General features: G+C 38.0%; 1 protein-coding gene across 1 annotated transcript in view; it reads right to left on the bottom strand.

Moving 5' to 3' along the window:
* The window catches only part of LOC120306749 (cytochrome P450 2J2-like), a 50,761-nt gene that overhangs the window by 23,936 nt on the left and 10,958 nt on the right, over positions 1–15,867 (bottom strand). The window contains exons 3-6 of the mRNA XM_039340528.1: positions 12,464–12,613; positions 12,102–12,281; positions 8,017–8,193; positions 1,560–1,701 (exon numbers count right to left, since the gene is read on the bottom strand). Of these exons, the coding sequence (XP_039196462.1) occupies positions 1,560–1,701; positions 8,017–8,193; positions 12,102–12,248 (466 nt within the window). The 5' untranslated portion in view covers positions 12,249–12,281; positions 12,464–12,613. The remainder of the gene's footprint in view (positions 1–1,559; positions 1,702–8,016; positions 8,194–12,101; positions 12,282–12,463; positions 12,614–15,867) is intronic.

Genomic DNA, 15,867 nt, shown 5'->3' with positions numbered 1-15,867 from the left:
ATAAAGGCCCTTCTCTTCTCACACCCGGGCAAAAGGGTAGCAAACATACAATAGCAACATATTCAGATGACCCCAATGCTCTCAACCTATCAATGTTCTTCAAAGTATCTGTCAATGTCCTTCAAACTATTGCCACTTTCTGGGCTCTATGTGTGTTGGGATTCTAAAGTTTGCAGCCACAACCTGGCATTCAACCCCAGTCACTACCTCATTGACTTTTATGCTACCACTGGCCCTGGTCCTCCTTACCAGAAGGTTCCAAATCCATATCTCTTCTTTCAATCTCTGATTTCTAATCTGGTCACATATTTCACTGCAAAGGCCACTGTTGATTCTCTGGGCCAGTTCTTGTTTTCAGTCCCTGCCAGCATGACATCGTTCTGGGCTGTCTTCAGCTCCAACTCCAAGCTGACTCTTCACTATACCTCTATCAGCCTTCCACCCTCAACACACATTCTTTGGCATGGCTTCCAGCCCTGCAACCCTTTCAGACTGGCACTGGGTCAGATTCAGGGCCACCTCTCTACCTCCCACCAGTCTCATAGAAGCATGGTGGCTCAGATGGTTAGAATGCTGGGCTGACAATCTGCAAGCCCTTGTTCGAGACCTGAGGGCTGCCTTGCTGTTGGGTGAGCTTCTGACACTTGCTCCAGCTCCTGCTGACCTAGCCGTTTGAAAGCTTGTAAATGTGAGTAGATAAATAGGTACCACTTTGGTGGGCTCATTTAGGGGACATGAAAGGAGTCCCCAAATGAGCATTCCCCAGGCAACATGATCATACCAGTTAGTATTTTTAACAACTTGGTACTTCCAACATTTTACGATGATGAGCAGTCTGTTGTCCAAGTTGTGTCCCTCGGTGCTGCAGACAATGGCCCTAGATTGCCTCTCCCCCTCCACCCCAAATCTGTGGCCAGGGGTCTGCACTGGTTGGCAGGATGAAAATATGAGCTTCAGCTGGCTCATGAATCCAGACCACCAAGTTCTAGCTTAGTCTCTTCAGTCTCTTGTCTCTGGTCAAGGAGCAGACCCAGAAGTAGCAGAGCAGGAAGAAGATTAAAGAGAAGACTGAAGAAGGTGCTCCAAGCGATAACTGCCCCCCCCGTCCAATTTCCCCATCCCTTCCCTTCATGGCAGGGAGCTTTGTGTCGTGCATCTGCTTGCTCCCACATCTTGACTTTTTTTCTACATTTATTATCATTCTGAAATTTGGTCCTCTGTATGCAATTTAGGCCAAGACCAAGTAACAAATCTGAAAACCATGGTAGATTTCTACATTGAATGTGTTAAATGTTTCAGATTGGTACTGATTCCAGTTTTTAATTCCTCACTCAACATTTTATTGAGAATTCAAAGAAGGCTCTCTGTTTGTACATTCCTGGCTTTCCTTTAATCCTCCTAAATTCATGCCCCTGTTTACAGGATCAAGAATCTACATAGGAAAATTATTATGAAGAATAGATTCAGTTGCTCATTCGATAGCTTAGAATTTCAAATAATTTCTGCATATTATAGAACTTAAGACTGGCCCTTGTTCCCACAGCCCAGATGTCTCTCACCTTGGATGTCGGGATGATGGGTCAAGAGGAGCAGTGCCCACATCAGAAGAGTGAAGGTTGTCTTTGTTCCAGCAAAAAAAAAATCACAAATACACTGAACCAGGTTCTCTTCATTGTAGGTAGAGTTGGGGTCATTCTTGCTCTGATGTTTAAAATGGAAAATGAAAATTACAATGAATTCTATGCAACTTTTCTATAGTTATTTTTGTCTCTGTGTAATAAGTCATGAGAATAAATATAGTCATGTTGTTATATAGGAAAATCAATGCAGGAGAGTAAGTGGTAGGTTCACACTATAAAAACTATCTTAAAGTAGCCAAGATCAAAGAGAGATTTGGCTTTGGAAAAAAATGAATTAATTTCCTTTTATTTTATGGTTGGTTATCTCAGTAAATGTTTGCATGTGGAATGGTGATTATGGGTACCTACTAGAGTGAATCACAAAAATTCACAACCAGGATTATCTGCATGCATTCTAATTTAAAGTTATGCCCAAAAGTGATTATATGACTGCTCAAACTGTAAGCTTTTGTGGATATTATGCAACAACATGGGAATTTTTGAATGCATTCTAGATTTTTCTGAGTCCTCATCAAGTTTTCACCAGACCATTAGAGAAGTCAAGTGTCTGTTCCAGCAGCAAAAAAAAAAAAAAAAAAAAAAATCTTTTGGGCCAGACTCTCTTCATATTTTATGTTGGGGTCATTCCTGCTCTGGTGTTTAAAATGGAAAATAACAATGAATTCTATGCAGCTTTTCTATAGTTATTTTTGTCTCTGTGTCACAAGTCATGAGAATAAATATATTCCTGGTAGTTATATTAGAAAATCAATGCATAAGAGTGAGAATTAAAATGGAGGTTCACGCTGAGTAAGACACCGTATTGAAGTAGAGCAAGATCAAAGACAGGTTTGGCTTTCAAAGAAATTTAACACCTTTTGTTTTGATTTATAATTGATTCCCTCAATAAATTTTATGCATGTGGAACAGTAATTAATGTGTACCTACTAGAGCAGTATTCTCCAAGTTTTGAGGGTTGACAGCTGGGAGTGGGGGAAAGAGGGAAAGAAGGGATGGTTTTGTGGGAGACTTTCATAGCTTTGACCTTAAGTAAGAATGTAAAACAGTTTGAAACGAGGAATAAATGTCCTCCACTCTCTTGTTTTCAGAAAAATATTGATTTTTTTTGAGCAACTTTTATCAATTTGAAGTTACTTTGCCCTGGGTCACTTTATTTGAGTATCCCATTGGTCTGGTCAGCATGTTCAAAATATACATTCTTCTTAATACTGGCCCTCATTCCTAAACAACTGAGGCAGATTTTCCACCTTTGTATTAATGGTTCACGGGTGGTTCAGTGCTTCAATTCTTCTTTCACTCTCTATCAGAGTTATCACCAGTACATAATAGCATCTGTGAATGTTATCATTGTAGGTTTCTGGTTACAATGTCCACACTAATTATAAAGAGCGATGGTGGGTGGTTGGACCATTTGTGGATGGGAAAGGAATAGGTCATGTGGTACTTGCTCAAACACTTTTGTGTCTCAGTGATTGCCATATCTGTGGTGTTTTGTTCCTCAAGATGCTTCTCCATTAATAGACAGGTAGACTGGATTGTCTTGTTTGTCCCATAATTCTTCGTGACATTACCCTGGTTCGGTGAAAGGTTATTGAGGTCTCGCAAGAATCCAGGTTGTCCCCGATGTATGACCAAAACTGGGCCCAAAATTTCTATTGCTAAGCAAGGCAGTGAATTCTGCCCCATTTTATGGCCTTTCTTGCTACAGCTGTTAAGTGAATCACTGCAGTTGTTAAGTGAACCATGTGGTCGTTAAGTGAATCTGGCATCTTCATTGACTTTGCTTGTCAGAAGGCAGCTAGGAAGGTTATGAATGGTGATCACATGACCCCAGGACAGTGCAACTGTCATTAATACATGCCCATTGCCAAGCACCTGACTTTTGATCACGTGACCATGGGTATGAAATTAGGTCATAAGTCATGTTTTTCACTGCTGTTGAAACTTTGGATGATCAGCAAATGAACAGTTATATATCAAGGGCTAATGTACTCTAAAAAAATGCATAAATTGTGATGGTGTGGCATAATAGCCACAAAATCTTGTAGTGACATCAGTCATGTTCATCACTTTGGGCATAACTTTAGATTAGAGTGGATGCAGATAATCCTGCTTGTGGTGTTTTGTGATTCACTCTAGAACAGGGTCCCCAACCTGTGGGCCACCAGGTTGTGTGAGTGGCTGGCTGGTGCTCATATGTGTGTGCGTGTGCACTGCCCCACTCAAGTGAGTATTGCTGCAAGCATCACGGGTGTTCACAACCCTACTCACACGGATGTCATGGGTGCTCAGGGCTCCACTTTCACAAGCAACAAGTGTTTGTGCTTGCACACACACACACTGTTCATCTCCCACAAAACCATCCCTTCTTTCCCTCTTTCCCCCACTCCCAGCTGTCAACCCTCAAAACTTGGAGAATACTGCTCTAGTAGGTACACATTAATTACTGTTCCACATGCATAAAATTTATTGAGGGAATCAATTATAAATCAAAACAAAAGGTGTTAAATTTCTTTGAAAGCCAAACCTGTCTTTGATCTTGCTCTACTTCAATACGGTGTCTTACTCAGCGTGAACCTCCATTTTAATTCTCACTCTTATGCATTGATTTTCTAATATAACTACCAGGAATATATTTATTCTCATGACTTGTGACACAGAGACAAAAATAACTATAGAAAAGCTGCATAGAATTCATTGTTATTTTCCATTTTAAACACCAGAGCAGGAATGACCCCAACATAAAATATGAAGAGAGTCTGGCCCAAAAGATTTTTTTTTTTTTTTTTTTTTTTGCTGCTGGAACAGACACTTGACTTCTCTAATGGTCTGGTGAAAACTTGATGAGGACTCAGAAAAATCTAGAATGCATTCAAAAATTCCCATGTTGTTGCATAATATCCACAAAAGCTTACAGTTTGAGCAGTCATATAATCACTTTTGGGCATAACTTTAAATTAGAATGCATGCAGATAATCCTGGTTGTGAATTTTTGTGATTCACTCTAGTAGGTACCCATAATCACCATTCCACATGCAAACATTTACTGAGATAACCAACCATAAAATAAAAGGAAATTAATTCATTTTTTTCCAAAGCCAAATCTCTCTTTGATCTTGGCTACTTTAAGATAGTTTTTATAGTGTGAACCTACCACTTACTCTCCTGCATTGATTTTCCTATATAACAACATGACTATATTTATTCTCATGACTTATTACACAGAGACAAAAATAACTATAGAAAAGTTGCATAGAATTCATTGTAATTTTCATTTTCCATTTTAAACATCAGAGCAAGAATGACCCCAACTCTACCTACAATGAAGAGAACCTGGTTCAGTGTATTTGTGATTTTTTTTTTGCTGGAACAAAGACAACCTTCACTCTTCTGATGTGGGCACTGCTCCTCTTGACCAATCATCCCGACATCCAAGGTGAGAGACATCTGGGCTGTGGGAACAAGGGCCAGTCTTAAGTTCTATAATATGCAGAAATTATTTGAAATTCTAAGCTATCGAATGAGCAACTGAATCTATTCTTCATAATAATTTTCCTATGTAGATTCTTGATCCTGTAAACAGGGGCATGAATTTAGGAGGATTAAAGGAAAGCCAGGAATGTACAAACAGAGAGCCTTCTTTGAATTCTCAATAAAATGTTGAGTGAGGAATTAAAAACTGGAATCAGTACCAATCTGAAACATTTAACACATTCAATGTAGAAATCTACCATGGTTTTCAGATTTGTTACTTGGTCTTGGCCTAAATTGCATACAGAGGACCAAATTTCAGAATGATAATAAATGTAGAAAAAAAGTCAAGATGTGGGAGCAAGCAGATGCACGACACAAAGCTCCCTGCCATGAAGGGAAGGGATGGGGAAATTGGAAGGGGGGGGCAGTTATCGCTTGGAGCACCTTCTTCAGTCTTCTCTTTAATCTTCTTCCTGCTCTGCTACTTCTGGGTCTGCTCCTTGACCAGAGACAAGAGACTGAAGAGACTAAGCTAGAACTTGGTGGTCTGGATTCATGAGCCAGCTGAAGCTCATATTTTCATCCTGCCAACCAGTGCAGACCCCTGGCCACAGATTTGGGGTGGAGGGGGAGAGGCAATCTAGGGCCATTGTCTGAAGCACCGAGGGACACAACTTGGACAACAGACTGCTCATCATCGTAAAATGTTGGAAGTACCAAGTTGTTAAAAATACTAACTGGTATGATCATGTTGCCTGGGGAATGCTCATTTGGGGACTCCTTTCATGTCCCCTAAATGAGCCCACCAAAGTGGTACCTATTTATCTACTCACATTTACAAGCTTTCAAACGGCTAGGTCAGCAGGAGCTGGAGCAAGTGTCAGAAGCTCACCCAACAGCAAGGCAGCCCTCAGGTCTCGAACAAGGGCTTGCAGATTGTCAGCCCAGCATTCTAACCATCTGAGCCACCATGCTTCTATGAGACTGGTGGGAGGTAGAGAGGTGGCCCTGAATCTGACCCAGTGCCAGTCTGAAAGGGTTGCAGGGCTGGAAGCCATGCCAAAGAATGTGTGTTGAGGGTGGAAGGCTGATAGAGGTATAGTGAAGAGTCAGCTTGGAGTTGGAGCTGAAGACAGCCCAGAACGATGTCATGCTGGCAGGGACTGAAAACAAGAACTGGCCCAGAGAATCAACAGTGGCCTTTGCAGTGAAATATGTGACCAGATTAGAAATCAGAGATTGAAAGAAGAGATATGGATTTGGAACCTTCTGGTAAGGAGGACCAGGGCCAGTGGTAGCATAAAAGTCAATGAGGTAGTGACTGGGGTTGAATGCCAGGTTGTGGCTGCAAACTTTAGAATCCCAACACACATAGAGCCCAGAAAGTGGCAATAGTTTGAAGGACATTGACAGATACTTTGAAGAACATTGATAGGTTGAGAGCATTGGGGTCATCTGAATATGTTGCTATTGTATGTTTGCTACCCTTTTGCCCGGGTGTGAGAAGAGAAGGGCCTTTATGTGTGAATGTGGTCTCCTCTCATTTTGGCCAGTGGAAGAGCCCAGCTCAAGGTGGGGATACACTGTGTGTGTGTGTGTAGATTGTGGAGTGTGAGGATTAACTACGACAAAGTCATTACTTACAAAGACATTCTGGAAAATTGAAAGATAGGCAAGATTTACAACGACAAGGTATTGACCTAGCATGGTGGCCCTATTTGCAAACTCAAACAAGATATCGAAAAGGTGCAAAGACAATGGGATTTTATAAAAAGCAGATAGAATTTGATCAAATACTTTTAAAAACAGATGAAAACTTGATTAAGAAACTTTACAGATTTCTTCTAAATTTGAAGATGGAAGAAGAACAAGTAAAAGAAACAATGGTAACATGGGCAAAAAACTTTGGATATTCTATAGGCTTAGAAGATTGGCAAAAGTTATGCGATAGAAATATTAAACTGATTAAAGCTGCTTCATATAAAGAAAATTTGTATAAAATATTTTACAGATGGCACATGACACCAGTAAGATTAGTGAAATGTTTAAAAGCACTTCGAATAATTGTTGGAAATGTAAACGAAAGCTAGGTACATGCATAAAATTTATTGAGGGAATCAATTCATTTATTCCTCGTTTCAAACTGTTTTACATTCTTACTTAAGGTCAAAGCTATGAAAGTCATTTCAGGGTAAGTATTGTCAGGTCCACCAACATGTTCTTCCATTTTGTTAGGGGGGAGGGAGGTTGGCATTGAGAATGCTTTCACTTTTGCTTTATGCTTGGGAATTACAAAGGGGGATTGTTCTCAGAGATGGGGCAGACTCCTTCCTAGCTGGTTCTAACCTGGTTCCAAGGCCATCATGCTCTGAAAGTGACCTATTATCTGCCCAGCACCTCAGCATCCTCAAAAAAACTTCTCGGCATCATATTAGCTGCTGGTGGACTGGTCAGGGGGGTTGGGTTTGGGGAAAATGAAAGAATTACTTTGTGCTTCGTTCCAGACTTTCAGACTTTCAGATTCTGCCTGACTATACTATGCCATTTTCTCTCAGTAAAAGTTATTTTCATTCAACTCAATGGATTCAAGAGCAACTAGTTGGGGCAAGTATTCATTTAAGTATGAATCAATCAAAAGTCTTTACCTTGTTAGTACTTTTCTTTCTTAATGCAACTTCTTTATAAAAAGGGGAAAGGAGTAGTAGGCAAACATTACAGGATGACAAACAGAAACATTTCTAACTTTCCCAAGGAACCTCCCATGTATAACAAGAGTCTAATATTGCAGAGATGCAATATAGTCCTTATTTAGAGGCAACTGGAATTTAGCACAAGTTAAATTCAGAATGGGAGTTGAATGTAAATATTCCTTGCCCAGGTATTGAACTACCATCAACTCTACCTTTTCCATCTGAAGAAAGTAGTGATCAATGAAATCTTGTGGCTTGTGCAGAGAGCTGGATTCCTTGTGTTTCTCTACTTCCTGCTTTGCAAAGGAATTGATCACCTCTATAGAAGCCAAGGCATCTTTGTGAGGGCCCGGGATATACTTCATTAATTGTGGGAAATCAATAAACAGCTAATAGAAATGGAAAAGGAAAAGTTTGTTGATTTATTCTCCACTACAGCTGAACAAACACTCTCAGCAGCTCACAGAAATAGAAAGCACTTAATATCCAAAGAAAAATATTGCAAGCGCATTGAAACACGGCAAACAATGCATGGAGTCAGACCTCAAAAGTCCTCCAGAAAAGCTGTTTCCAAATTCTTCCAGAAAAGAATTATGTTAGAGGCAGATAGATTATTATAAAGCAAGAGATTCTATATCATTTCAGACAATGGCTAGCCAATCTCTTCTTTAAAATCTCCAGTGGTGGAGCACCCACAACTTCTGAAGGCAAGCCATTCCACTGGTTAGTTGTTCTCCCTGTCAGGAAATTTCTCCTTAGTTCTAGGTTGGGTTCTCTTCTTTTTTTGTGTATGTAACAAATTTTATTAGTTTTCCAAGTTTAACATCCAAGTATTTAGAAAGCAACGTGGTGACTGGGTAGTCAATAGTTCAATAACAGCATTTTTAGTACATATCTCAGGTTACATTATCAAAAATTCCTTCTCTATTTCCCATTAACATTTGATATAACATAAACTAGTAAATTTCTAGCCATAGCAAGCTCAATTAAACCATTTATCAATCTATCTTTTGTTTATACATATCCATATCCTGTTTTTAAGTTTTACCTAATTCTTAATTTCTAATTACAGTATTCCAATTTTAATCTTTAACATCCATAATATTCAAATTTCTGGTAACCCAAATTTCCTTTATTTCACTACACAAAAGTTATGATATCAAAAATACACATATTATTTATTTAAATATATTCCATTTTTATTTCATAAACATTTTCTAATTCTCATCCTAGTACATCACAGCTTACTAATAGAGTAACTTTTATTGTCTCAAATCCATCCGTCATCTATATTTTCTGGGCTAAGGCTAATTTCTAATATTTAATTTCCATTTCCCTTATAAATCTAAACCCTAATTATTAGGCCAATTAATCCAGCAACATTTGAATCTAATAGTCATATTTCCCTTCATCTCCAGGCCTCCCATTAGCCCATTAGTTGAGACTTTAGGATTTCTCTTAGTAAGTCAGAAGGCCCCATTTTTTAAACCTAATTCTAGCTTTCTTTTTCTGCCAGCCAGGTTTCCATACCCATGTCTTTAAGTTATCAAATAGGTCTCCTTTCATTCTGGTACATGTTACTTGAATCAAAGGAGACTGTCTAGTCATCATTTTTTTCAAAAGAACTGGTTCATTTATAATCATTAAGTTGTTGTCCTGGTAATTCAAGTGTCAGTATTTGTTCTAGTGACTTTATCTTCAATTTGATCTGGTCTTCTTCTTCCTCAGGTTTCTTCTGGATTAGGTAAAAGGTCATGTCCAATTTTTTAGTTATTGATTGGTTATCTAGGTTTTCAATGTGTCGTCCTTGTTGATCTTTAGCATCTTCTGTTTTAGTATTGCTTTGTTCCATTTCTGTTATTTTTTGTGTTGTAGGTTCTTTGGTTGCATTCAGGATTTGGTTGTCAGAATTTTCAATATATTGTTATTGTTCCTTAAAGTCCTCTGTCTTAGTATTGATTTCTCCCGCTTCTGTTGTTTTCTGGGTTGTAAATTCTTTGGTTGGAATCTGGGTTTCAGTTTGTAGGTTCAAGCTAGCGCCTTTGTCGTTCAGTCTGGATTTATATATTTCAGTAGCTTCAAGGATTTTTCAAGTATAAGTTTATAGTCAAGGAAAGTTTGTTGCTGGTTTCCCTCCATTTCTGAAATATTTATAGATAGTCCTTTAGTGGAGGCTAATTTTTTAAGCAAGAGTCAGTAAATGTTTACCTCCACAGTTCTTAAGAGCCAGTTTCAACTCCCAGCTGAAGCTTTTTATCAAGTACTAAGAACAGGTCTAAGTTATAAACAGGTCTCTTTACCAGGGATATTCACTTGCTATACCAGGCTTCACCACAAGATGTCCCTGGTGGCCTTTAAAATCCTTTTCAAAAAGGCTAGACTTTTATCCAGTTTAGGTTCTTTTCATTTTTCCCCCCAGATAGTTAAGATAGCCAGTTCCTGTGAAGGTAGGAACTTTTTGGGTCACCAGATCTAAGAAGCATGTAAGTCCAATTACTTAGATATATTTTTCAGGGCTTTATCTCCCCTATGTAGGCAGCCGCTGCCATTTTAGAGGGTGGGAGAAAGACATTCCCTTCCCTCTCTCCACACAGTGGAAAGCAATTTCAGAGAGCTTTTGCAGGAAAGAATACGTGGGGTAAAAAGAAGGTAGGATCTCACCCAGTTCCTCCATGGTGCTTTCAAGTGCTTAGTTGTGAGTTTGGCCTCAGCTGGAAATGACATTAATGATGGGCCATGTGGGTGGCCGATCTTTTCTCCGTTGGTCCGAAGAGCTGCTCCGGATCAAACGGAAGGGCTGCTGCCCTTCCGTGATCAGTCGGAGGTCCTCCAAAGTGACTTTTGATCCCTTTCTGGGTTTCCTGGCAAAGGAAACTGGACAGCGGAGGGAGTGATCACCTCGAACATCCGCCAGTGCCGCAATCCGGAACTGGAAGCCCGGGTTTTCTTCTTGATTAGTTTCCATCCATTGTTTCTTGTGTTGTCTTAAGGGGCTTCAGAGGTTGACCCCTCATCTTTGTGGCAACCCCTTAGATATTGTAACACTACAACCATGACACCACTACTTCTTCTTTTCATTAGACTAGATATACCAGTCATACATTCCTGAGAGGACAACTAGGGCAGGTCCTTACATATACCCAATTCCTGCAGCTGTTCTTCATATGTTTTAGTCTCCTGCCCCCCAATCATCTTTGTTGCTCTTCTCTGCACTCTTTCCAGAGTCTTTTTATCTTGTGGCAACCAAAAGTGGATGCAATATTCCAAGTGTGCCCATTATCAAGGCCTTATAAATCAGTACTAACCCTTCATCTGATCTTGATTCTATCCCTCTGTTAATGCAGCCTAGGACTGCTTTGACTTTTTTGGTAGCTGCAGCAAAAGAATTTCTGCATGGAAGCTATGGGCTTAAATTATAATGAAGCAGATGTTGGTTTGGTATTAGAAAACATTTGAAAGAACTGTTCAATGACAGACTGACCCAGGAAGTGGTGGATCATCTTTTCTAGAACTGTTTAAACACGAGATGGGCAGCCATATGCTAGTGATACTGAAATAATGGATTCCTTCATGGGCAAAACCACTTTGGTGTAATTGTTAATCCACTGATATAAAAAGTGACATATTCTGAATACTAGTCCCAACTCAAGATTAAATCAATTGGGCAACACTGGACCAGTCCCTCTCTCTCAGCCCTAGTGTCATGGTTCCAGTAGATGAAACCAATTAAAAGAACATCAAGGCAAAGATTTCTTCCTCAAAAGAACATTTTATTTAGAAAACAAAGTATTGGCACTTACATAGGTGAACCCAAAACTAAAGTTCCCTCCCCCTGCTACAAAGTAACAAGGTGCAATTCCCACCCCAGAAAGGTTGTCATAAATCACATTCACCAATTATTCTAAAACGCTTGCTCTCCTCCCAACTTGTCAACCTGCCAAAACTTTTTCTAACATTGACCTTGATTCTTACACAGCTGCAATTGTTGTGGCTAACTGAAATAACTCAAGCTTCCCCCCTCCTCTCTTCTCCGTCTAAAATACCAAACAACAAAAAGAAACAACAAAGGCAAAAGGTAAAATGGCCACAACTTTTCAGTTGTTGCAGCGCTGACACCTAGGCATTGGGCAATGGCAAACCATTTCCCAAATCTCGACAAGGAAACTGCAAAGTCTTGGCTACTGGAGATAATAGTACAATACATGATTTCCAAGGCTTTCTCCATGGTTTCCATTCATGATTACATGAAAATACTGATGGAAACAGTTTTATCTCTTTAATGGAAAACATGACTTACCATATGAAAAAAGGTACCAGTGAATTTCGCAATAATTTCAAGCGCTTGAATTAGCTTCTGGAACTTTTCATCTTCAGGAGCAAACTGATACCCAAAACTCAAAGCACATATGACATAAAATAAATGCAATAAATAAATAAATTGCATTTATTGCTAGAAATGAAGGGTCAAAAGGCTGTCCTGCAAATGAAGATATTTCATAATCAGTTATTAAAGAATAGGATTTCTAAGGGAATGAGAAAAGAATTGGAAATCAATTGGTTCAAAATTTTAAACAATCAGATCAAATACATCTGTTCAAAATACATGGAATGGAAAAAAATTCTGCAGACAGAATTACCCCATTACCCCAAACTTCATACCTTTTGTTTCTCTAAAGCTCTCCACCAGGGTCTGAGCTGTACCTTCTATCTGATGCTCAACGCTTTTGTCTCCCAGGCCCAGCTTTCGCAGAGAAGTGAAGGCAATGTACCGGTGCTGTTTCCAGATTTGGCCATTGGAGAAAATAATACCTGAGGGCATCAGCAGACAGTTAGTTTTGTTCTTTCCAAACTTCTCTCTGAATTTCAGGTGGGAATACCAAGCTTTTGTGCAATGTTGCCATTTTGTAAGATTCTAACTATGTTCATTTTTATTATAAAAATACTTATTTACTTTGGGAGACACATGGACACTACGAGAAAACATGTGGTATAGTGACCATGATTGCAGTGCTTGCCAGCCTGTATCTTATATGATGGACATCAAGACCTTCTAAGAAGATGTAATTGTTCATGGACAAGAATCTATGTTATAGGCACAAGAGACAGGATTTTCTCATTGGTGGCAAAATCCATCTGCAACTTCCTCCTCAAAACTAACCAGCAAAATAGCCAAATGGCTTTTTTATTCACCAAGTTTAATCAAGTTAGCAATAAAGAAGAAAAGCAGTAGCTCAGGGTTGAAATGAAGGGTATTGGTGCTCCCTGAGGTTGTTTTCTTGCAGACATTTCATTACCAAAACTAGGTAACATCTTCAGTTCTTTCTTTGACAAGTTTCCATCCATTGCAGGTAGCCCTTATAACAGTTTGTTCAGCAACCATTTGAAGTTTCAATGGCACTAAAAAAAGTGACTTATGACCATTTTCACACTTACAGCCATGCAGCATTCCCATGCTCATGCTCATTAAATAAATTTGAATGCTTGGTAACTGGTTCATATTTATGTCAATTGCAGTGTCATGAGAGTCACGTGATCCCATTTGAGACTTTCTGACAAGCAAAGCCAATGGGGAAGACAGTTTCACTGAACAAACATGTTACTAATTTAACAATTGCAATTATTCTCTTAACAACTGTGTCAAGAAAGGCTGTAAAATGGGGCAAAATTCACTTTACAAATTTCTCACTTAGCAACATAAATTTTGCTCGCTGTTGTGGCTGTATGTCAAAGATTATCTGTACTTCTTGTCCTGTCCTGAAGTCCCTAAAGTATAACTCAAATCCTTTTTTGTGACAGCCCCTCAAATACTGGAAGACAACTATCATGTCCTCCCTAATTCTTCTCTTCTAGACATACCTGTCATCATACGATTTAACCTCCAGACCCTTTATCATTTTTTTTATTGAAAATTTTTAAAAGTTTTACAAATAAACAACAGAAACAAAGCAACCCTCACCCAATCCCTCCCAAACCCACCCCTCCCTCCCCCCTCCCCGAGCTTCCCAGAACTGAATATAGGCTTATTTAAAATTTTAAAAAACCTAAACAAATTTTTACAACTTATAAAATAATTAATAATAAAATATTTATGACATAAACATTAAAAAAAATACTTAAAAAAAGAGAAAAAAAAGAGGAAAGAGAGAGAGAAAGAAAAAGAAAAAGAAAGAAAGATAAAAGATAAAAGAAAAAAAGAAGAGAGAAAACAAAAGACGGGAAAAGAAAAGAATATAAAATATCAAAATTTTTTATAAAAGTTATAAAAAAGCTAAATGATATTTTTTCATATCCAAATTATATTGTATGAAATTTATCCATTTTTCCCATACAACAAAAAATTTCTCTTGAGATTGCTCCTTTAAGAAAGCCGAAATCTTTGCCATTTCCGCCAAGTAAGAAACTTTATAAAACCACTCTTGTAAGGTAGGCAAAGATTCCTTCTTCCAATATTGTCCTACTAACAGCCTTGTGGCTGTAATCAAATTTAACATCAATATAACTTCCTTAGCATCACAATCAGTAACAATACCTAATAAAAATAATTGCGGGGTAAATTTTACCCTCCTTCTAAAGATTCTTTGAATATTCCACCATATCTTAATCCAAAAAGCTTTTATATTTTTACACGACCACCAAATATGATAATAGGTAGCATCCAAACAACCACATCTCCAACATTTAGGCTGTAGATCAGGGTACATAATAGACATTTTTTGTGGATCAAGGTGCCATCTATAAAACATTTTATAAAAATTCTCTCTTAAGTTCTGCGCTTGTGTAAATTTAACATTCCTCACCCAAATAAGTTCCCAAGTATCCAATGGGATTGGTTCACCAATATTTTGTACCCATTTAATCATACAATCTTTGATTAATTCAGGTTCTGAATCCATTTCCACTAAGACCCCATAAACCCTCTTAATATGAGTTTGTCTTTGATCCCTTACTTGTTTAAAAAGATTTTCATCTTCTCTGAGCCAACCCATATTACGATCCATCTTCCATCTATCCACTATTTGTCTATATTGAAACCATGAGTAAGTAATATTTTCATGTACTAAATCTTCCAAAGATTTTAACTGCCAATTTTGACCATCCCATCTAAGTAGTTGTATATAGGAAACCGTATCCATCTTAACTCCTCTCTTTATCCCCTCTATCGCATGCCAAGGTATAGCCCATAATGGTATTTTAAAATCACTTTTATAATATTTCCTCCATACCCTAAGTAAAGAAATCCTTATAATATGAGATTTTAAAACCCGATCCACTTTTTTATTAAAAATTAAATAGGCATGCCATCCAAAAAGTAAATCCCAACCCTCCAAATGGAGTATTTCTACATTTGTTAAGTTCACCCAATCACTAATCAATGTTAAAACCACAGCATCATAATATAATTTCAAATTTGGTACCTTGAGTCCACCTCTCTCACAGAAATCTTGCATAATTTTAAGTTTTACCCTTGGTTTTTTCCCTGCCCAAATAAATTTGTTAATACCTTTCTGCCATTCATTTAAATTAAGTTCATTCTTTAAGATAGGTAACATTTGAAACAGAAAAAGAAATTTTGGTAGAACATTCATTTTGATAACTGCAATTCTACCCATAAGAGATAACTGTAAGTTATCCCAATTCTTTAAATCCTTCTGTACCCCAATCCACAACTTTTCATAATTGTTTTTATACAATTTTACATTAGAAGCAGATAATATGACCCCCAAATATTTTACCTTATCAACAACTTCAAAATCTGTTAAATTAACCAAGGTCTGTTTATCACAATTAGTCATATTTTTAGATAATATTTTAGTCTTATTATTATTAATTTTAAAACCCGAAACACACCCGTATTGGTGAATCAATTGTAATAATTTTACTACCGAGTAAGTAGGTTGAGATAAAGTAACAACCAAGTCGTCTGCAAAAGCTCTTAACTTATATTCTTTTTTATTAACTTCTATTCCTTTTATTTCTTGCGATTCCCGAATTTTAATCAACAAAATTTCCAATGTTAAAACAAACAATAACGGAGATAATGGGCATCCCTGTCTTGTACCTTT

Source organism: Crotalus tigris, unplaced genomic scaffold, assembly GCF_016545835.1.
Source record: "Crotalus tigris isolate CLP2741 ecotype Arizona unplaced genomic scaffold, ASM1654583v1 scf7180000017752.986373038:1224578, whole genome shotgun sequence".
NCBI classification, from domain to species: Eukaryota; Metazoa; Chordata; class Lepidosauria; order Squamata; family Viperidae; genus Crotalus; species Crotalus tigris.
The sequence above is the reverse complement of the archived record's forward strand: the minus strand, read 5'-3'. Positions and strand labels throughout refer to the sequence as shown.